Raw genomic sequence first — 24,711 nt, 5'->3', positions numbered from 1 at the left:
AGTGGTCCCCCGACACACGGTGGTTCTGCGGTGGCATGGCTGGAGGAGAGGTCTCGAAGGGGAGGGAGTAGCCCCTTCGGACAATTTGCAGCACCCACCTGTCCGAAGTGATCGTGCGCCAGTGAGCGTGGTGATGGCGAACCCTGCCACCCACTGGCGTCACATGGGGCCGAAAGCACGGACTAGGAGGATTTTGGGGTAGATGCTGCGGGGGAGGGTGTGGTCTGACCCCGCCGTTGTCCCCGACCGCCACCACGGCGGTTTCCACGGCCGCCACCGCGTTGAAAGGATTGTTGCGGCGCGTGGCTGGCAGCACGTGTGGGGGCGCCCCTTCCTTGGCCACGAAAGGGGCGAAACGAACCCGGTTGCTGACGCTGGGTCGAGAGACCCAAGGACTTGGCCGTGACCCTGGAGTCCTTGAAGCGTTCCAGCGCGTGGTCCGCCTTGTCACCGAACAGGTGACAGCCATCAAAAGGCATGTCCATCAATGTACTCTGGACATCAGCCGAAAAATTGGCGGATCTCAGCCAGGCGTGGCGACGAATCGCCACCGTCGTTGACATAGCTCTGCCTAGCGAGTCGGTCGTATCAAGACCACACCGTATTGAATATTTCGCTGCATCTCGGCCCTCAGCCACAGCCTGACCGAGTTTTGCCCGCACCTCCATGGGGCATTCTGGCAGCAGTTCCGCGACCGTATCCCACACAGAGTGGGTGTAGCGGCCCAAGAGGCAGGCGGTGTTGCAAGACCGCAGGCCCAAACTAATGGACGAGAAGACCTTCTTGCCAAATTGGTCATACCTCTTGGATTCCCGGTCGGGTGGGGCCGACGGGAATGCGGACTGGGAGGTCGAGGCCTGGATCACCAGACTCTCAGGAGTGGGGTGGGTAGACAGGAACTTGGGGTCGTCCGGACAAGGACGGTGGCGCCTGGCCACGTTCCGATCGACAGGCGCACCTGAAGCGGGCCTGGACCACGTGCCCAACAGAACGTCCGACAAGGCTTCATTAAACGGCAGCAGTGGCTCCTGTGGGCATGACTGCGGTTTGAAGACCTCGGTGAGGATGTTAGGCTTCACGGCCGCGACGGGGAGCTCAAGGTGTAAGGCCTTGGCAGCCCTCAACAGCACCACAGAATATGCAGCTCCCTCCACCGATGCCACGGAAGGAGGAGAGATCAAACCAGGGTTAGGAGAGTCGTCCAGACCACTGGCATCCCCCAAGTCACCTGTCCAGTCCGGGTCATACTGGCACTCGCGTGACAGAGGGTCCTCGGACCCCTCCCAACCTTCACCGAACTCTTCATCTTCTCCATATTCGGAGTCAACGATGTAGACCGGCTCCTCGGGGTTCATGGGCCCCATCGGCGCCGTGACCGGCGTCGAGCGACGCCCGTCCGGCCCCGCGTCCGGCGTCGGTGAAGGTAAGGGGACGGCGCCGCCCGGAGCTGGCGCCGGAGTCCCAGTGCCGCCCGAAGCCGGCACCGAGGAACCGGCGTCGCGCGGAGGCGGAGCCGCGGGCAACCCCGATGGAATCGGCGCCGGGTTGGATGGGCGTCCATCCGGCGTCGACCCCGAAGGCCCTAGCGGCGCCGGGATCGGCGCCGGCGGCGGTGCCGGAATCGGAGCATCCGACGGCGTCGAGGTAGGGTCAGCAGAACCGCTAGGGCCCCCGGACGGGTTCACTGGGCCCGTAGGCGCCGTGGAACCCGCCGGAGGAGACAGGGCCCTCATGGCCATGAGGAACGCCTCTATCTCCTCAGGCGTCGCACCGTGCCCAGGGACCTGAGGGTATGGGGCAGGCCGCGCCGGCGACTCTCGCGGAGCCGCGGGGTTGGGGTCACCCGAACCCCCGGCCGCATCGCGCGAGCGTCGGGGGGAGTCGGGGGTACGATGACGACGCCCCGACTTCTTGTGTTTCTTACCTGACGAGGATGACGAGTGGTGTCGACTTCCGGAACGCTCGGCGCGGCCCCGCGACCGCTCCCTCGAACGCTCGCTCGACCTCCGGCCGGACCGGGACCGCTCCCGGTCCCGACGTGGGGCCGACACCCGGAGCTCCAGTAGCTTGCGAGACCGCTCCCGTCTAGCTTTGCTGGTGAGGGCCCGGCAGTCGACGCAGGAGTCCACGTCGTGGTCGGGGCCCAGACACCGGAGACAGAGGCGGTGATGGTCTGTGACCGACATCGTGCGCTCACAGTCATCACAGTGCTTGAACCCAGGCATCCTAACAGGCACAAAGTGATAACAATTCGAAAAAACTTGGTCAAAGACCGGAGTACTGCTCTTCAGATCTGCGTCCACTGGCGCGGAAAAAAGAAGAACTGACGTCAGCGCGCGGAGGCGGCGTCTATATACTCCAGCGACGTCATCACGGCGCACGACGCCAACGACGGACGCGGAGCCGCAGGGGACGCCTGCAGACGACGCCTACCGACGCGCAGGGGTACTGCTACGCAAAAGTTTCCGGATCCAGACTGACGCCTGGGGATATTCTAAGGTAAGGAATCTAACACTAACGTGTTTCTTTCAGATACTGTAGACATTGGACAGGAGTCTAGACAGATTTTGTGAGGTTTATGTGGAGGCCCAAATGAAGTAGGAGATTGGAAGTCCGATTGAAATGCAGTTGCGCTTCCTGAGACGTAGCTGCCTTGATCAGCCAGTCGGCTAGATACGGGTAGACGAGCACCTTGTTCTTCCTTAGATGTGCAGCAACCACAGCCTTGCATTTGGAAAATGTCCGGAGCGCTGACTTCAGGCCGAAAGGCAGCACGGAGTATTGATAATGGTTGTTGCCCATGGTGAATTGCAGGAATATGCGATATTTCCTCGCTATGGGCACTTGATAATATGCGTCTTGCAGGTCTGTTGAGCATAGCCAGTCTCCCTGATGAAGTTGAGGGTAGATTTGGTGCAAGGTCAAGATCCAAAACTTTTCTCTGCTAACCCATTTGTTGGCCGGTCGCAAGTCGAGGATGGTCTGAACTCGCTCTTGTCTTTCTTGCGAACTAGAAAGAAATGAGAATACAGTCCTGTTCCTCTCTGTGCTAGAGGAAATGTTTTTATCTCCCTTTTCAGTAAGAGGATGTTGGCCTCCCTCTGCAACTCGCATAGCATGTAGCGTGAGCGAGTTGGAGGAATCGACGGAGGAGGGCTTTTAAAACGTAGCAAGTATCCACTCCGAGCAATATTCTGCACCCAATTGTCTTGAGTTATTTTCTGCCACTCTGCCAGATAATTTTGAATGCTTTCCCCCACCGGACTGGGTAACGGACGATTGGGAAGAAACCCTTCAGGGCTTGGAACCAGCAGGGGCCTTGTTCCCTTGACCAGACTGCTGGTTGGACCTTCCTTACGACTGGTGTTTCTGAAAAGGCTGAAAAGACCGCTGAAACTGCTGTTGTTGGTTGGACTGACGGCCCTGAGATCGTTTGAACCTCTGGGAGGGATTACGCAGTTGTAAAAGTTGGAATGTTTTTCGCTGTTATTTAAGTTTCTCTAGACTTACAGCCTTCAAAGTCTCCATTTCAGTCTTCATGCGGGCCATCTCATCATCCGTATGGGAGCCAAAGACAGTCATGCCAGAGAATGGTAGATTAGAAATGCGCTGTTGCGCCTCCGGCTTCAGTGAAGTAGGACGAAGCCAAGCATGACGCCGTAGAGCAATTCCCTGGCAATACCCATGGGCTGACAGGAGTGAAGTATCCGCTGCAGTGCTGATGACTTGATTCGAAACCGTCAGGCCCCAGAGGCGTAGCTAGAGCTCCAGGCGCCCGGGGCTAGCCCTCAGCTTGCCGCCCATGGTAGGTAGCGGGAGGAGGGGCGGAGACGAAGTGCTGGGGGAAAAGCACGTATTTGCTCTGGAGCCCAATGGAGTCAACCGTGTAGCTTGGCTCTATCATGCCAAAATCGTCCAGCTGATTATTGATATATAGAAGTTCATTTCACACAATGCCTAGTGACTTAGAGAAATCCCACACTGCTTTTGTGTTCTGACATTCTTGGCATGTTTGTTTTCACACAATATAATATAATTGCAGACAAAAGCAGCTTTTAACAGGCAGGGCACATTTTATTTTTGAAGGCCAAGTGCCATCCCGGTCATAATAAGAATTCTAAAAAAGCCAGAAATTCTTTTGTTAAGTATAGGTGCTAATAATGATTGCAGTGTGCTTTACTGTAAACAACACCCACAATAATAAAGTACAGCTACTTATTGACATAGGCAGGCATGAATAGTACAGCAAAACTTTACGTCATAACGTTAGACATACTTCATTATTCCATCCCGACATCATGTATTTTAAGCCTTTTTTCTCTCATCTCCACATGCAGTACCTTCCCCCATTTCAACTAAAATGTTCTCGTCTTTTTTAACTTCCACACTCTCACTCATCTCTGTCTCCTTCGTTATCATGATCTCTCTCACATTTATTCGCGCCTCAGGTCTAACTTCCCCCTCCCCCGTCACCAGCAATCACCTCGGCCTGATTGTACACACCTAAAATGGAAAATTAATGCAAGGTAAACTCATCTGTGGGAAATGTGCTGCGCTGCAAGAAAACTCAGTTGGTTGATTTGATCACTTCAGAAGTGTAAGTCTGTAGCCAGAGGGTCACTAATTTGAATCCTTGTTGGCGCACTAGGGGAATAGTGACTTATATTTATGGTGCTATGAGGGCACAATCTGTGACAGAAAACACTGAGTATGTATGCAATTAAAGTCATTATTGTTTTACACTCAGTATAAAATAGACTGCACACAGCATAAGATAGTTTGTCGCCTGGAGGAGGTCAGTGACATGGTTGTTTGCCACATTCATGTGAGACGTATTCATTAACACACTTGCACAAAACACTGTTGCTGCATAATGTGTGTGTAATATAAAGTTCTCCAACCCCTACATAGGGATGAGTAGTACTATAAACAAAATCAAATAAATGTGAGAAAGGGGCCATGGAGAGATGTAGGGCAGTAGTGAGGGAATCTGTGAACAAGGAAGACATTGGAGGCTACCAACAGAGATTGTTATACCACCTGCCAGCAATGCTAAAAACGGTCCTGCAGCAGAGTGACATTTTTATCATTCTGAAGTGCAACACTCTGGAAACGAACCAACGAACTTTATAGATGAAAAAGTTACACCAAATAATGAACTTTAATGACGAAACATACAATGAACTTTAAAGAATAAAGTTACATCTGCTCTGAAGTCAGCCTTAACATGCCCCCTCACTCCCTTGCTGCAACTTAAGATACCAACCTAACCTATTCTCTATTCCACTGCTGCTGAAACTTGAGGCTCTTTGTCTGAGGTAGTTGGGAATGGAGCCCTGTGAAAAGAACTCTTGTGGGGTAATGTTCAGCAGCAGTTCTAAACACCAAAATGAGGAGGCTCACCGCTCACCAAAGATCCTTTCCTCCCCTTACTGTATTGTAATTGCATTTCTATAGCGCTTACTACCCCTGACAAGGCGTCAAAGTGATTTTTCAGCAAGTAGCATGCTACTCCGGAACCCAAGAAGGATTAGTGTTGAATTAGTATAGTGTAATATGAAAGTAATTTGAGTGGTGGATAGGTTAGTCAGTTATTTGGATTCAGAAGGATAGGGGAGGGATAGAAGAGGGAAAAAAGGTTTGCACTTATATAGCGTTTGTTACCCGTGTTGGGGTGTTGAAGTGCTTTTTCGGCGAGTAGCACGCTACACAGGAACCCAAAAAGGATTAGTGTTGAATTAGAATAGTGAATTATGAAAGTAATTTGAGTGGTGGATATTAGTCAGTTATTTGGATTGAGAAGGATAGCGGAGGATAGAAGAGGGAAAAAAGGTTGCATTTATATAGTGCTTGCTACCCCTAATGAGGTGTTGAAGCGCTTTTTTCAGCGAGTAGTACGCTACTTGGAACCCATAAAGGATTAGTGGTCAATTAGTATAGTGACATATGAAACTTGATAAGTGGACATGTTAGTCTGTTTTTTTATTGAAAATGGCTTGGAATGAGTAATAAGGGATGTAGAGGGGAAAAGTCAGGGGAAAGAGTTTAGAAAGGCTTGTTTTGGAGGATCAGTATAGTAAAAAGAGGTGTCAAATGGTGCAAGTAGGGGTAGAGTAGGGGAGAGTCTAGAAAGAGCTATTTTGGGGGTCATAGTAGTGGTGTGGGGGTTAAAATGAATGAGTGGAGGTTGAGGCTATATTGATAGAGGTGTAGAGTTGAGGAAAAAGATATATTGAGAGAGGTATAGGGTGAGAATTAGGGTAGTGCAATATGAAGTCTCAGGTTTTCATTTTTTGAGTACACACACATTTCTCACTTACAATGGCTTCTCATGTGTACAGTGGCAAAACGTAACAGATTCCCTTGGTATCACATTTTATTTACATTTAAGCATTGCTTCTTTAGAACTGTGATTCGAAAAGCAACCGTTTAGGGAGTATAAAATCTCTGTTTCTTAGACTGTTCTATTACCCTAATATCTTCTTACGCTACCACTGTAGCGAAGGAACATATCGGTCTGTAAGCAGGAAGAGTATGCTTAAATTGAGCAACAACCTGTGCAGGATAATTCAGAACTTCATAGGCTTTCTGTGCAAGTGTCAAAGTAAGCTTCTACTAACGTTTTTCAATATTCCAAGTATTCAGAAATTCTGCAGTCTGATTGACTTGAACAAACAGACCCAACGAGCATAATGAAAGCAGGTATGGTGTCTTACATTGCTTTTGCACTGTGGCGATTTATGCCTAATTGACTTTAGCCACAAGCAAGAAATAATTTTTGGAACAGGCTAATCTATCATTAACATCTTGTCCTGCAAAAAATTACCTTCTCTACACATGTTTCGCTAGGAGAACTTTGCAATTCCATTCTAAATTCAAAGTAAGCTGATGCAACATCTGTGCACAAAATACTGTACCAGCTTGAGACTACTTTCATTCTCCTGTGACTTTCAAACAAATGCACCCATCCCCACACACCAAAGCACAGCAGAGACATGTTTCACTATTTCACTGCGCTTCACTTACTCCTCATTCTTAGCGAACAATCAAGTGTTTCTTAATTTCCTCTTCAGATAAATTCAACAGTTGTACAGGCTTCACAAGGGAAGTAAGCTGCATGGGCCCACTCATTCCAGAAATGCAGTATCAATTTGAGACTGCTTCTTTACAGACCCAAGGCTGCTACATAAAACTGCAGCCATGTTGTGTCAATGACATAATTCATCCAAAACACTTTTCAATCTGGCATTACAACACCCTATCCTTACTGTCAACACTGCAGTGATACTAGTTATGCAAGGCCTTCAATGAGCTCAAAGCAAACAAATGATCGGACACACACCAACACTGCATTCAGTATATCACTGCACCTTTGCCAGCCTTCATTTACTTTCTAAAACCGAGAAATAAGCATGTGTTCTTGCCTCCCTCCATAGATAAGTGCAGCGCTTGCAAAGGCTCTGGACAAAGTGCCATCTCCAAGGGCCGTTCACCATTCTCCTGTGCAGCACCAGTCTGTCTTTCTGGATTATTGTTTTTGGGATGACCACTGACATTAAAGGCTCATCTCAAGCTTGTCAGTGACTGGTATGCTTCCCGCAATAGCGGCATGGTTTGCAGCCTGTTATGGTGTGGACATTGATCCCTAACACTGATTAAATAGTTTTGTAGTCTGGAAAAAATGAGACAAGTTGAGAGCAGAGCTTCCGATCTATGTCAAAAGACAGAGAAAGAAAATATCGGGTGTCAGTATGCATGTTTTGCACTTGTATGTGCTTCATTTCGATTCGATTCGATAAAGCTTTATTCGAAATGTAAAAACAATTCATAAAAGCATATACAACAATCACAATCATTAAAAATTTCATTGTAAGTACAAGTAATGATTTAAAAATAGAAAGTCAAGTAATAAAATTTAATCTAACTGGTTTCTTAGAACTTAGCACGGGTTTCGATAAAAACATGTAATAGTTAAAGGATTAATTCGTCGTGGAAGCAGCTATTATTCGAGAAGCATAGAAAGGGTTGATCTGCGTTTGCCCTCCAGTGGTGATACTTTCCTTTAGAATTACGTACTTACATGCGGTAGGCATTCACAATACTACCCTTGCGTCGTGTTCACGCTTAATGGGGGCAAGTTAATAGCGCATTCCATGTTTATATATGTTGTGCGCTGGGGGGAAGCAGTTAGGTGCGGAGGCATAGGGTTTTCTACCCATCACGTATTTAAAATTGTACCCTACCTCTGGTCTTAAGGGGGGGATGTATGGCATTCTGGGATAAAAATCATGTAAGTCCCAGATCGATATTGGGCCATCGTCTTCTTGTGGCTGCCAAGATCGTAGGTACGGGACAATATGTCTAAATCTAAATGTTACCAACACTAAGTCACCAGGGATGTCTTTTGGGAGGGAACCTAACCAGCCCACCCTTCTAACACACATTATTGTTCCATTCAAATCCGGTGGCAAAGGTCTGTTTTTTGATAACCAGGAGGTTACTTTATTTAGTAGGTCATTTTGCCTTTCGGATTTCCCATGTTTGAGTGGTGGTACTCCAGAGAGCACACACACGTATGGAGCAGCCTCAGGTGGAAGGTGTATCGAAGGTGCCTTCTCATCTCTAGCAATAGTATGCTGTGGTGATACCAATTTGGGGGCGATCATAGGGGTTATTTTATTGGAGGCTAGTTGGAGAGTTTTAAAATTGTTACATAGTGTAAGTTGCGTTGGAATTATGGGGGCAATAGGGGATTGATGACGATTAGTTATTTCGGTGAATTTTGCGGGAATTAAGTCAATCTTAATCAATTCCTCTATTTCCAGCAACTTATTCTCCAAGGTATTTATTTTGTCCAGCAGTGGCGGTATAAGAGATTTAAGCAATGGTTCAATCAGGGATGTTAGAGCCAATTGAAGAGGGGATGCTAAACTATCTAATTCTTCTGCAACCTCTGGGATCGAAAGGGGGTTAGTGACAGTCAGTGGCGAGCTTAAGTGCAAATCCTGACCCTTTAGGTCGTTCTCATTATGTTGCGCCTTGTCACTTTTGCAGTTAATGGGTGAGGTCTGTGTAGGCGCTGAGCTTAAAGTGTTAACTTTAGTATATAATGGGGTGGAATCCTGCGCAGATTCATTATAGAGCGAAGAACTTAGGCTTTTTGCCGTACAGGGGGAAGCACTATCTGATTTAGATCTCCAATCTATTTGGGCATACTTGGTATTACACAGATTATTGAGTTCCTTTAGCAGTGAGTAGTTTTGCGAGATACCCGGTGTTTCTAGGGGAGATTGTTCACTGGGGGTACTAGCTATCGCCTGACGGAAAAAAGTTCACATCTGAATCAGTGGGTGTGGGCCATGGTATCCTGGTTAAATGGTGGTCTTGAGTACCATTGCAAGAACCCCTCTGGTTGATAGAATTTTTGGAGGGCCCTTTCTGAGTCATGGTTCCGTTCAGTTGGATAGGGGTAATATGTGTCATCAACACGGGACAAGAGTTTGATGTTTACAACTTCGTGTCCATTAGGTGTAAGGAAGCATACGATAGTTCGTCTCACTTTACCTCCTCTGATACGGAATGAAATGGGGGTGGCCTGTCTCGTCCTCCACGGCCCTCTGAGGGCCACAGAGGGCCCGCCCTTTGCCCGGGCTTAGCCCGGCGCAGTCCCCCGCGCGATCCCGCTCCACCGGGAGATGTCCTTTACTTTATGGACCTCCTGGCGCGGATTTCTCAATTACGGCTTCCGGCCGCGAGGACTCTTGGGCCCTGTAGTCCGTGTTCTCCTCCCAACTGCGGGACTGGCGTGGAAACAGCAGGCTCCGCTCCGCCGCAAAAACCGCCCCCTGCAGCTCCAGGGCACATGCGGGGGAACAGCAGGCTCAGCTGCGGCTCCGGGGACCAGCCAACGAGCTCAGGTACGGAATCACACCCCCGCTCCACCGGGAGATGTCCTTTACTTTATGCGCCTCCTCCCGCGAGGACTCTTGGGCCCTGTAGTCCGTGCTTCATTTAAAAACTTCAAGGGTGACATGGAGTTAGTGCAGAGCAACACTGTCTACCTTACGGCTCAGGGCAGCACTCCTATTGAGACAAGTGTTCTGGGTACAGTCTGGCGCCTGGAGAGCACTCTAACGTGAATACTCAATCACGTGTGCTTCGAAGTATCCTTTAAAATTTCAAACCTAATGTATTACTATTTACAACATATATTACATTAAATGCAACACAATGTTGGAAACTAATTTGGATAGTTAGATTTCACGTTCCGCTGTGCAGGTCAATTCAATGGTTAGAGTCCCCTGTTAACTATATTAGAAAACAAACGGTCATAGAAGCAGGAATGTACTAAGAGTAGCATGTGCAATTGTAACTGAATTATTTCATTCAAACGAAACAGAGCACAGGAAATGTAAGCAACACGTTGGAGAGGATGTAGCCTCAGGGCTAGAGCGGTGCCTCTTGGCACGGAGGGATGATTCCTTTTTTCTTGTCATAAAATTCCATTGTTGAGGACTACAGTTTTTATGAGCACTCACCTCGTGCTCTGTGTCTCGTCGGTCGTGTGTAGACTGCACCGCCGTGATAGGGCCCCTACGGTAGGGGTTGGTTCGGCTGATTGCCCAGCACTCCCCGGACTCGGCTCCATTCACAAAGAGATGGCGTAATGATGGTGTGCGTCACTGCTGCGTGCATTTTCAGCGCGGAGGCGGGACACATATGATGCCTAGGCCGTCATTGGTAGCGCTTATGCGCTACGAGATTGACGGCCCTGGGATCCACAGACACAGGACGTCGCGCACCGCAGCCCCACCACTACACTTGGTGTTGTGTGCGTTGCAGTATTTTGCAAGCAGATGCGTTTGCACTTTACTTACTACTGTTATTGTATTTCATTGTACAATAAATAAATACGTAATTTAAAGACTTGCACATCTCTAGTGTCGGGGCAGAGACCGGCGTGGCACTGGTGGCTCATAGCGACCACCTTTATAATCTAATTGGGGACACTGACACAACTGTCCCCAAATAAATTATAAAGGCCCCCCCCCCCCAAAATAGTGCCGCCTGGGTCGGACCGCCCCCACCGCCCCCTCCTAGCTACGCCAGTGTCAGGCCCTCATTCACTATCTCCTGATAATCTTCCAGCTTGTCCCTGGGTAGGAGATCCACAAATTGTTGGAGCGACTCCCACAGGGATCTGTCATACCGGCCCAGCAAGGCAGTAGATCTGGCCCCCTTCATGGATGTAGCTGCAGTGTTGCAAACTTTTTTCTCCACTGAATCCAGCTTACAGCTTTCATTATCTGGTGGTACAGTGGCAGTTGGAGCCGTAGCATGCTGCTTCCTTGCCACCACCACTATGACAGAGTCTGTGGTGGGGTCCAGTCGGAGGAAGGCAAGATCCGACTCAGGTGGGCGATATTTATTCGGTGACCTGGAAGGCGATGATTATATAGAAGATGGCGTCAAGAACAGATCCATAGCCAGATCCTCCAAACCAGGCATCAACGGAAGCAATGGGCGAGATGTTTGTCTCTGCTGGAGAGTTTCAAATATCACTGATGTCGACGGCACAGGAGTAGACAGGGGAAAGTTAAGCTTTGACGCCTCTCTGACCAGAACCTTCTGAAAGGTGGAGATATCATCAAAGGGAGACACCCTCTGAGGAGGAGAATCCATTAGAAAAGGTGAGTACCTCCCGTACTCGTGGAAGACATATCCCTGGTATGCCGGGAGCAAGATCTCTCATAGCGATGGCGATGAGATTGTGTGGAAGACCGGTGGTGTCTATGGGAAAGATGTCTCTGCCGAGACCCTGACCTTGGTCTTCGAGGCTCTGCAGGATGCTTGGGCTGAGGAGCTGTAGGCACAGGCTGAGGCAGAGGAGGAGGCTGTGGTGGAGGAGGAGGTGGAGGAGGAGGCGGCTGTGCTGGCGATGTCACTGGCAGGGCCACCTGTTGACGAGGAGCAGGAGGCATCCTTGATGGTGAATAGGTACGCCAGTACTCCGAACCTGAGGAAGAGACCAACCTCCTCCGTTTTCAAGCTGGCCACAAAGAAGGCGCCCTGGACTCAACGTCAGACCTCCCCCTCAATGTCGATCTACTGCTCGACGGGGAGCGTTGACGTCGTCTGAAACGTGAACTCCCTGTCGACGTCGACAAACTCACGACGGAGAGAGTCCCAGAACAGTAACTCAATGTCGAACGTCAGTGTTGACCCCTTGATGTCGGCCTTCTCTTCGACTTCGACCTTCTCCTTGACGTCAACCTTTTCATAGACCGCAGTTCCCCCTTGTGACTCCGATCGACGACGATGATGTCTCGACAGCGATCTTCGTTGAGTCAACTTTGAACGGTGGGGATACCCACGACAGCGATCTGGTCCGAGACCTTGCCGTTCTTCTCCTCGACGTTGATCGTCAACGTCGCTTCGACCCGTCGTCGTCGATCGGGACCAGCATTGTTTTTCCACCGGTTTTCGATTGGGGAGCCCTCAGAGGTTGGGTTTTGGTAGAGGACTTACCCTTTCCTTGCCCAGAGGCAGTAGATGCTGCCTTCTGTCTTCTATGCTCCAACCCTTGGAGCCGAATCTTCTCCCTGTCACGCAGGGTGCACCTAGAAAAGGTCTTGCAAATAGAGGAGGTGTCAGGCACATGAGAGACAGGCAAACACAGAATACAGACTCTGTGTGCATCAGACTAGGCCTTCTTCTGACCACAGTCAGGACACTAGTCAAACAGAGAAGGCATTTTGACAAGAAACCTGTAGAAATTCTGCCAAAAAAGTACAGCAGAAGGTAGATAAAGGCCAAAGACGTTGAGTGAAGCTGCAAAAATCCAAATACTGAATTAAATGTTGAATGGAATGCCAAAAAAGGTAGAGCTCAATGCTCCAGGGTCCTTCTAGCAGGAGCCGGAAAAAATAACTGAAAGTAACTGCCTCTGGCTGTGCATCATGGGATACCGGGGGTCTTTGGAGACTCTTAACTTCTTTACAGATACATAATGGCAGCCTATGGGGGCTTCTCTGTCCAATCCTTTTCATCTCTATCATGAAAAAAAGAGTTTTGTGAAGGGGAGTTTTCTATGTCTAAAACTCAGTACATTGCTAAATTTAAAAGTTAAACTGGCTATCTTTTTTTCACTTCAAGATGAAGTAATGTCCAGTGTAGCCTGGTTGGTTAGGCTGCATTATTGTATTTTTATCTCTTAAGTGTCTATGCAGGCCTTCCTGAAGAAAGGCAGAAGATGACAACTTAAGAAGGTATATCTAATGAAGTGCTGCAGGGTCCAGGCACATGGGTGGGACTATTCACATGATTATGACTATACACAAAACCCCCCTACAAGAGAACCACTGTTTTTTAAGGTATTGAAAACACTAAAAAAACCTCACCAGAATTTACCAAAAATAGAAACTGAAAACAGGAAAGCCTTTTTGTAACGCTTGGATTATATTTATGCATGCTGTATCCAAGTGAATATCGATTTTACTCTATGGATTTGATTTGAGATGTAATTCTACTAATATTCTAATATACCTTCATGGTTTGCAATCTATTCCTCTGTCATTACTGTGTGGCAAAATTTGCTTCATCATCAATAAAATGCTAGAAAATTAGTGATTTCTACCTCAGTTCGAGACAAAGACCCCTCTGGGTGGAGATAACAGAGTTTCAAGATTGTGCCAAGATTAGTGAGGCATCCTTTATATTATCTTGCCATCAGTTGCATCCCACTGCATCAGGGCTGGACTGGAAACCAAAATCAGCCCTGGGAAACATTTTCAAACTGATATCACACTAGGGGAGGTCTGGACTAAAATGAGGCTAAGTGAGCATGGTTCAGTCATTGTAGCCTATCTTGCACGGAAAGCAGCCTCTACCAGGGAAATGCAGAGCGACAGGGCAGCCAGTATGGCCCTGTGCAATTAAACAGGATGGCATTCATGCAAATGGCAAGGAAATATCAACAGGCCAAAAAAATACAGCATTAGACATGAACCAAGTGCTGAGTATTCTGAGTAGGATTACTGCTGAAAAAGAGAAGATTGTTGTGGGTGAGAGGAACTTGCATTGTGTACTAATGCTTATGACTGCTACTGTTATTTAGCTAATAAATGTATAAAGTATAAACACAGAGTAAACAACTCTGAGACGTAGCCACGACCATGTGGCACCTAATCTGAAATTTAAAGCACAGAAGGGTGATCTTAGAAGATAAGTGTTAAACAAAGGTACTAAGCAAAAACAGCTCATGGTTTTAAGATGTGTTTTTTCACTGAGCCCTAGCCCCAACAGATAATAGACTTTTGTATCAAAAACAAATGTTAACTCATTTTATGATTGATGTCTTGTGATAATGTGATGATAGGTTGCGCAAATTTGAGGCATGATGACATAATTTGTTTTGTGTTTGTATATTTTCTAAATTTTCTAAATTTTCATGGAGTTTACGGCCAACGATAAAGCACTTCCATGCAAACACTTTCAGGTATAGATATTTTTGACTATTTTTCCACTAGTATTTAATTGCTTCTAGGATTCCCAAAGTTGGCAGCTCATTTTGAAAAGTCATTTATGGTTCAGTACAGTTTTTAAAAATATTTCAAGTATACACAACAAGCCTCAGTAACAAAGGTACGGTATTAAATAAGGTGCTTGAAATAAGTGATAATAATGATAATAATGAAATGCTTTCATTTATTTTGCTCAAGTCATAATGCACTGCAAAAGGGAAAACATTCACTCAAAATAAATTGCAATGTGCTTAGTGAGGTGATAAATGAGAATTTTGTTAACTGATATGGTTACAATCAGTATAAGGCTGTGATTCTCATGTATTTGGTGTTATTCACTTCTAAACATGGAAGTAAATACCAACGAGAACATGGTAAAGCAGAAAAATAAAAATAAAATATATCAATGGTTAAAGTAGTTGAAAATGTGATACAAGTGCCTGTTTTTCAATTTTGGAGCAGTTACATAATGTAGTTTGTGCTAAACTCTTCATGTGAAGTTACACTGAAATTCTTCATTTAAATAAAATGCAAAATCTTCACAAATGCTTTTTTCTTTTTTTTTCACTCAAACCATTTAAATTATTTTTTCTATACAATGTAAATACATGTTCTGTACAGAGCTAAATATACATATTTACAAGTGTAAGTCAGAAGCACTATTTTCTCCCCAAGCAGCCCCAGAGGAGACTGCAAAAGTAGTCTTTTCCTGTAGAAAGCATGGCTAATATATCAAAATGTATTGCAAGTCATGCTAACAGTTAGCTGTAATTACTGTTAATAAATCTGTATAAAAGCATTAGCATAAAAATAGGCTTTTTATATTATTAAATAATCTTTGTTATGACAAAACTGAAGTCGAGACCTCTGGTATTTGATTTGTAGCTTTTAGATAGTCCGATATTTTGCTTACAAAATGATAGTCCTAATGGCAAGAGCTCAATTTGGGTTCGCTGGAAAGTCGGCTGTTGAAGCAAGTAGAGAAAGAATGTTGCATCTGATGTTGCATCTGGATCTAGTGGGATTGGACTCTTGGTCGATAGGTGGAGTTCGTATTCTGTCTATGTTAATAGCAACATATATTACATCAAAAGGGCAATCCCTAGATTAGTCAGAAAAGGGTCTCCTTATTGGGTCAGATCTGTTCAAACTCCATTAGATATATTTTAAAGGAAAACAGTGTGCTTGCTTATCCCCAGTACATTAACTGGAGAAAGATACATACCCAACAAACCTAGTAGTCATTATATAGATGGTGCAGGTTAAGATGCAATTATACAGTATCCCTTGTTTATAAGGCGGATGTTTGGATTAACTCAATATTGCTTGATGTGGTAAGTTATGAAGAACAAAAGGACAGACTAAACAGTTCGGATTAGCAGGACACATACAGTACCCCTTAACAAGATGCAACATTAGTACACAGATATTTTATGACCATTGCCCTTCAGAAATTATCCTTTAACACATACACAAGACCTGCCTCGTTCCCTTCAAATGCATATCTACATTTTGCCTCAGAGGTTAGTGCTTATTATCACAGAACTAAGCCTGGATTAACAATTCTGAAGTTATAGGAAGGTATAGTGTAAATTCAAAACCTTACTTTCCTTCAATGAACACTGAAATTCTAACCTTCTTCATAGGTGAATTGAGAAAAGAATTGCACACTCACCCCAATACTGTACTGAAAATTGACATACTTCTTACATTTCCTCTCATATTTTACATTCATAAATCATTGGATTTAACAGTATAGAATGATTTGTGTACTTGTTTTACATTTGCTTTTTAAATGTTTTCCAAAGATATGACAACATTATAAGTACAGTGGTTTTACATAATTGCCCGGAAATGTCCCAAACATTCTTGTTCGTCTGGAAGTACCTAGGAAAAAGTAAGGAAATGCGTTATAAGTATTTCTCCAGCACAACAGTAGGTACCTGTAAGATATAAATATGCTAGTCATTGAATTGCAAGCAGTGATGGAACAACTCAAGCATTGTTCTTGGGAAGTAGAGGGACTAGTCCAAGGTATCCCTTCAAATGCATTCGTAATAAACTTGTTCATTAATATTGATCTTCGCAAATCACTGCATCTTTCTTTCCCTTGACTGAGTCCCTCAAAGAGCTCCCTTCTCTATCCTTTCCTACATCTATTTTACATCCCTTTTTTATGACTTTTTCCAGGGGGGGGGGGGCATTAGAACTCTCCTTTGCCTCCTTTTACCACCGTTTTCCCTGCCTTTCCCTTCTTGCACTAAGCTCGCTACACTTATTTCAAAATAACTTTGTCTTGCTGGGGTGCAGCACCCAATTCAACAATTTTATGTGTACAACACTTCTCAATTGGAGAGGTAGAGTGAATCCCTGGAAAAGGTACTCCGGGACATGTTAGAGAAGGGCGAGTTGGGGTGGTGCATGGGGAGTTTATTGAGTTGAGTATTTTTTTAAAGAATTTTGGCTGGAGAATGTACCTCCCCTCTACCAAAGGTGGATTGGAACCAAACAATTATTTACATATACAGAGGAAGGGCTCACAATGGCAGGTCCCTATCTAGCAGTAACTCAGAAGTTAGCAAAAGTTTATTTGAATTGTACTAATAGAAACCAGGCCTGCATCACTTCATGATGTGAACTAACATGACATGGCTTTCTTAATGTTCTGATATCACTTTTGAAGCTGAAGTTGATATTTGACACCACAAATATTTAACAGTCATTCAATATTCTCACACTGTATTAAGGTCTGTGGACCAGTACATGGTGCATGATTATATTTCTTGTGGTACCTTTGAGATTTGGTCAGCTCAATATCTTTCTATTTTGCCGAATATGGCAATCTAAGGTTAAAAAAGGGGGCAGCATTAGGATCACCACTTTGGTGTCATACAAGTGTACAACAAAAATCATTGTACACTGGTCATATCACAAGTTACTTACCGTCGGTTACCATCTTTCTGGTGGATATTCTATCTAACTGCAGTTTCCCACCTTTTGAGTATCCCCAAGAGTCAGACTGGATCCCACATTTTTTATAGCAATTGCTCCCATGCGCCGGCAGGTGGTGCCATCGAAGTCTGTAACAACCTCAGACTTGACCATAAGCTATAGTGCAGAGCTACATACATCGCCAGAGCTTTAAGTGGGAAGAAAAAAGGGGTGGGGGGTCTCTAAATGAGGTGTGACATAAGAAGCATAACTAAGCATCCTTTTCAAGAGGCATGGCCTATGTCTGTAGAGGTGTGACTTAAAAAAGGTCAACTAAAATCCTTTACATCACATAGCATGCCAACTGACCAGAATTTTGATGCTTCTCTGTGACCTTTCTGTTATTGTATCCATACATATCACACTATTACAAACATGCATATGAACATGCCAGCCCTACTTGTTTTTCTAATGCTTATTAGCAATAGGAGCAGTTAAAGGAGAAATAATAATGACTGAGTTGTGAATAATTAGAATTAAAAATATTTAAATTCTGAAAATATAAGACTTTATTAAACAATTCTAAGGTCTGTTGGAGGAATGGTTGTCTTCAGAGTGTCTCATTCACACACATTCTTCCCTTCACACCACTTTCCTCTGTCATGTCTCACTTGAACGCCGTTTTTCTCCCATCTTTCTGAAATCCTACATCTGTATATCTCACGAATAGGTCACAATATCGACCTACAAAAATATCTCAGCAAAAATATCGAAGTCAAGAATATTGACATCATATCTACAGTATGGGAAGTACAAAAATATTGGAAAAAAAATATCGATGTCAAAAATATCGTTAAAAATATTGTTTTTTATTTAAGTTAAAGAAATTATGTAAAATAAAGTAAATAATACATATAATTAAAATAAACATAGTTAAAAATATTTTTAAATGCTTAAAAAGTATAAGTAATATATTTAATTTAAAAATATATTAAACATATACATATATTATATAACATATATACTTACTTGTTAATATCTTTTAATATTTAGCTGAGCTGGCACAAGACAGTTTTCCAAACTTCAGTCCCTGCAGAATGTGGCCGCTCGAATATTGCTGTACTTACCCAAACATCATCGGACGTCCAACGGTATAAAGCAGTTACATTGGCTTCCAGTTCGACGACGAGTGGTCTTTAAGGCCCTCCGCTTGGAGCACAAAGCTCTGTATGGAGGAGGAGAGGTGGATCTAAGGCTCCTTTTTCCTCGGTACGTGCCATCACGCTCCCTTAGTTACGCAAAGATGGGGTTGGTATGTCTCCCCAAGACAACAAGAGTAAGATGGGGAGGAAAGGGCTTTTCATTCCAAGAGGCTAAGCTCTAGAACTCCCTCCCTATACAGATGCGACAACAACCTAACAGGACTCTATTTAGAAAAACATTGAAAACCTGCTTTTTGCAAAGACCTAGATCTGTTACACTGCACCATTAGCATACACCTCAGCGCCAAGATGCCTCTGCAATAGTGCGCTTAATAAATAATTCAGTCAGTCATATTTATTTTATTAACTTATACATTGTTTAAATTTTTTTTATATAAATAAAAATTAAATACTGTATCTAACAAATTAAAAAAATTAAAAATATTTTTAATCTTTTTAAATTTATTTATACACTACATTGGGTAAAATAATACAAAACATATTAGATAGTGGAGGAAATAAAATTACTATTCCAACAACAGTGACTGCAACAGTAGGTAAAGTGTTGGATAGCATAGGGGTAAAAATTACTATTCCCACTCCAGTGAGTGCAACAGAAGGGAAAGTGTTGGATAGCATAAGGGTTAAAATTACTATTCCCACTCCTGTGAGTGGAACAGTAGGGAAAGTGTTGGATAGCATAGGGGTTAAAATGACTATTCTCACTCCAGTGAGTGCAACAGTAGGGAAAGTGTTGGATAGCGGAGAGTTAAAATTACTATCCCCACTCCAGTGAGTGCAACAGTAGGGAAAGTGCTGGATAGCGGAGGGGTAAAAATTACTATTCGCACTCCAGTGAGTGCAACAGTAGGGAAAGTGTTGGATAGCAGAGGGGTAAAAATTACTATTCCGACTCCAGTGAGTGCAACAGTAGGGAAAGTCTTGGATAGGGGAGGGGTGAAAATTACTATTCCAATTCCAGGGAGTGTAACAGTGTGGAAAATGTAGGATAGCGTCGGGGTTAAATTAACATACTTATCTATTAAATATTTTTTGAAAAATAAATAACATATAAATGATTATTTAAGAAAAAAATTATTAATAAATACCTGCTAAATTAAATTAATATTTACTTTACTTTACTTAACTAATATTTACTATTCCCCTATAAACACACAACGCGCTACACATAAAAAATAACACAATTGATTTAATTATCAATTAATCAAAATTGATTACCAATTAATCATTAATTAACAGTAAATTCATTAACAATAAATAAAATAAATAACAAATTATTTATAATGATATAATTTAAAATTAACCAATCATTAAAAATGAATTACCAATAATTAACAATAAAAAAATAATCAATAACACAAACTAAAAACATATTATTTAATTAATTATATTTAAATTACTTCGACCCTATTCCCCTATAAACCCACAACCAGCTACACATTAAAAATAACATAATTAATTTAATTATCAATGAATCAATTAATGAAAATGAATTACCAATTAATGATTCATTTACAATACATTAACAATAACAATAATTACAAATTAATATACATTAATTATAATTAATATAATTATAAATTAACCAATTAATAACAATTAATTTCCAATTAATAATTAACAATAAATTAACAAGCAATAACAATAAATAAAAACATATTAATTTATTAATTTAAATTAAATTACTTCCCACCTTTTCCCCTATAAACCCACAACCCGCTCTGATTATAAAATGCAAAATTTACTTTAAAAAAAATTACTATTTTCTAAACATTTAATACATATATTTAAAAATAATGAAAAAACATAAAAAAAATGTTAAATATACATATAAAATACATACTAAAATCCATAACACAAAAAGTTAGATATTATTTACAACAATATTTTTGCTAACGATATTATTTACCTCGATATTACTTACTTCAACATTTAAAAACTCGTTATTACTTACCTTGCAGTCGATATTCTGGTCAAAGATATTCTTGACTTTGATATTCTGTCCGTACGATATTAAAAACTCAATATTAGTGTAGGTCGATATTAAAAATTTGATATTTTGACTGTACACCATATCTCACACTTCATCTCTTTCCTCTTCAACATCCTCTCCAGCATGTACTTCCTTTCATCCCCTTCACTTTACCATCCCCATTACACACAGCACCCACTCACCTGTAAGGACTACATTTTCTTTTACTTTTGCCTCGTCAACAGCTTTGAACCTGATTCACACAGAATCACAATTATAATTGCTTCAAGAGACAATGTACGCTCTGTAGAGAGGCCAAGATTTGGAGGAGCTTGTGTTCTGAACACCTTTATGACTCACAGATAGGCATTATTAGAACTTGTACTGTCTGTAGCCTCAACTGCTGAGGCCTCAATCATGGCTGATTATAAACACCTACTCACAAAATGAACTCACATGAGTGGACTCAGTTCACAGTATTGAGTGTACAAGATCAATAAGTTGCTTGAGAAAAATGCACACACACAACATCTGGAAAAAACACACTCATGGAATGTAAGATTTAGTAAAATATGTGAAATGTGCATAGGAGCTTCATCGCTGACATGAATTAACTCAATAAGTTTTGCAGTCATTGTTCATAAATTGATCATCGTTTTCTTCTGTAAAGCTAGTAACATGAATATTGAGCCCGAAGGGGACCAGTTTCAAGGTTGAGTTTTAATTACTGCCGGGTCTGAGACTTAAAGGGACCTGGCCCACTTAAAGCCCTGGACATTGCCCTTGCATGCTGATGTCAGTTTACCTTAAACTCTTCTGCGCTCATAGACACAGATCAAAGACCGTAGCTGACAATGAGCTAAATCTAACTTGCAACCTTATTAGAATTAGAAAAATTCACTCCACAGAATGTCCAGTAGAGAGAGTGGTGAGAAATCTGTGGTTAGAATATCTATCAGAAAAAACATTACCAAAGGTAAGAAACTTGTTCATCTGATGGATACTTCTAACCACAGATTTCTCATTTTTAAATCGGTACTAAACCAGTACCTCCCAAGAGGTAGAGGGTCTGAGCAGTGGTTTTACACCAAGACCATAGGACTGAGTGGGCAAAATGGTCCTCTTGATAAACTTATAAGCAAAATGAAGAGACCTTTGAAAGACAATAGAATTATTTGATTAATAGCTGTAGCAATGTCGCTTGTATTTTTTAATTCTTTGTTTTGCAGTTCAGAGATCTACAGCCAACACGTGTTTTGCCCCAGGAGAGTGTGGTACTTTGATCTGTTAAGCTTGAGAATTTGACCTCTGATCTGTCTAACTCTTCAGGAGAACTTCCTGTCTTAGCAACAGGGAAGGGACCTGCGCTCAAATCTACGCAATCTACTCTCTAAGTGCACTGCGATTGAGCAGAGGCAACTGAGCAATTTCATTTACATACAAAAAACAGAGCTGCACCACAATAGAGCCAAAAAGAACTTATTACCACATAAATATTTCATAGCTCCGTGTCAATAATTCCCGAACACTCTAGCAGTATTTCTTCATTTATTATTGCTTCGTATGATTATTCGTAAAAATCAGCCAACGCGTTTCGTCCAAAAAACAAAGGACTTCTTCAGGGCAAACACCTACGGGAACTAACTGAATGGTGCAGAGCACTAAGAAGCTGATATGAAGCTTCCACTCCATGGAAGAACAAAGGCCCCTGATCACCCCTTCTCTCATGTCCATTACAAGGTTGGCTGGCTCTAAGTCAGCCCTTCAGAGCCTGCTTAAGGTAAAGCCTGTTCAGCAGCAGGCCATTCTCCCTGCCCCACCCAGGACTCAAAGTGATGGTGGATGCAACATCTCTAAACTACCAAGCAATCTGGTGTCAGGTGCTGGGTCAGAAAAGCCTGATCACAGGGTCAAGCCTCTGACAGATAGCTACAGAATTACTAATGTGTGAGTCGTCTGAACATGCCTTACACTAGGTCACCGTCAAGGTTTCTGTCTGAACCTCACTGATGGTGGGAAGGACGAAGCCAGGCAGAAATATTTCTGTTAAAAATGTTGTCTTGGTTTCTATTATGGGTAGTTGAAAGTCCACCACTTATGCTGCTCCGTGGACCACTACTGTGAAGTGGGCACTCTCCACAGCTGGGGGCCTCGTAGGAAGTCCATCTTTGTCTCAGGAAATGTTCATGTCCACTGGCATTCGGCTGATCTAGGAAATGCCAGCTAGCAACAGTATTGTGAGGAGGGGATAGGTTATCCACCTCCTCATCGTCGTCTTCATTAAGTAGGACATTTTGAAGCCACTGAAAAATATATGTGTCCAGCCTGAACAAGATTTGCAGCCTCCTGTAGTACTGATGCAGAGGAGAGAATGCAGATCATAAAGAGCTGGGTGCTGTACTTTGGAATCTCATAAGGAGAAATAGGCCTGGTGTGGGCAGAGCTAGTTTCTGGATCTAAGATGAGTGTCAGAACCAAATCTTATGCTCGTGTCACTGGAATCGGAGTTGGCACCCTGATGGTTGGCAATGATAAGGCCTCTGGTACCAAAGTGGAGGCATGGGTCTGCACCACCAAGGAGCTGGGTGAAGACACCACATGGTCAGTTGGCATTGGGGCCGATCCTACCAGTGGAGGTACAACTCTGGCCTCTGCAGCTTCATGGGTTAGTAAGTGTGTAAAGCGAAGGGGTCCCAGTAACAGGGAGACATTAACCAAATAATTAGAAATAAGTCAAATCAACAAAGCTTTAGTCCACATTGTTTTAATTCACAATGGGACGTTATACTGAACATATACAAACTTGAACTTTTGGAGTATGATATATGTCTAAAATAATATACTTGAACCTGTTGGTCCTGTTTTTGGTACAGAATTTGTAACTGTGCGAAACAAGCCCCAATTGTTGATTTTACCGTCACCTAAGAATCTTCTTTCTTTTCCTCACCAACTCCCATCACTATCACATTACCCTCCCCGCTTCTACCCTTTGGGGCACTGTAATTAACCAATGCTTGATTATTGTGTAATTTGTATATGTTCAGTATAACGTCCCATTGTGAATTAAAACAATGTGGACTAAAGCTTTGTTGATTTGACTTATTTCTAATTATTTTTGGTTAATGTCTCCCTGCTACTGGGACCTCTTCGCTTTACACGCTTACTAACCCAGGTCCCCTTAACCTTAACTGGGTAAACCCCCCCATTAATACTCTCATGGGTTAGTAGGCACACCAGAGGGAGTGTGAATCATCCTTAGAAAATGCTGCCATAGGGCCTCTATCTGCTATCGGGTCCACGAGGTCTGCCAAACTTGGGGCTAATTGGCTTTAGAATAAGCTTAGAGTTAGACAATGCTGCTGGAGTGAGTCAGATCCTTTGTGTGTCAATTGTGCTCTGTGTTCCTGGCATGGGAGGGATGAGATGGAGAAGATTGTTGCATCTTGCACTAGTTTTTCACTAGCCTTACTTTGGTACTAGTGGCACAGTTTGTCCATGGATTCATCTTCAACTTGAAAACAGCAAGACCGGACTCTGAAGTGGAAGCGCGCTTGCGATGTTGAGTGGGTTTGAAGGTTAGCTTGTGACCTACATCTCTTTTTATACGTTGAGATGTGTAATTATGCCTCCCATTCATTACCTAGCTTCAGGTGCATCAGAGAGCATGTAAAAGACACACAATTGATGGACGGAATGCAGAACAAATCAAAACATTCATCCCCAGTCAAGAGATCTGGGTTAAATCCATCATTCTTTTGCTCACCATGCCACCCCAGTTTAGACCAGGCCATATGCAAATCAGTCTTGACACTGTGCCTCATGGGAACAGCCCAGGCCAAACTGCTAAACCAGATCCTCCCTGGACCGGAAACAAGCATCCTAGGATGGGTTTCAGCGTTACAGTTCGGGCTGGACTGTTCCGATTGGGCACAGGGTCAAGACTGATTTGCATATGGCTGGGTTCAAACTGGAATGGCATGGGGTGCAAAACAACGATGGATTTAGGCCCAGATCTATGCACTGGGGTGAATGTATGACATTGTTCTCCATTCTGTTCATCAAT

At 43.5% G+C, this 24,711-nt stretch overlaps 1 protein-coding gene across 33 annotated transcripts in view; it reads right to left on the bottom strand.

Moving 5' to 3' along the window:
* Nucleotides 1-14,686: 14,686 nt before the first annotated feature.
* Nucleotides 14,687-24,711, bottom strand: part of SORBS1 (sorbin and SH3 domain containing 1) — a 1,099,691-nt gene continuing 1,089,666 nt past the window's right edge. For all 33 annotated transcript variants that reach the window (XM_086922349.1, XM_086922367.1, XM_086922341.1 and 30 more), the window contains one exon: nt 14,687-16,409. In XM_086922349.1, coding sequence (XP_086778475.1) covers nt 16,342-16,409 — 68 coding nt within the window. In that variant the 3' untranslated portion in view covers nt 14,687-16,341. The remainder of the gene's footprint in view (nt 16,410-24,711) is intronic.

This window comes from Lissotriton vulgaris, chromosome 5 (assembly GCF_964263255.1).
Source record: "Lissotriton vulgaris chromosome 5, aLisVul1.2, whole genome shotgun sequence".
NCBI lineage: Eukaryota > Metazoa > Chordata > Amphibia > Caudata > Salamandridae > Lissotriton > Lissotriton vulgaris.
This window is presented reverse-complemented; position numbering and strand designations above follow the sequence as displayed.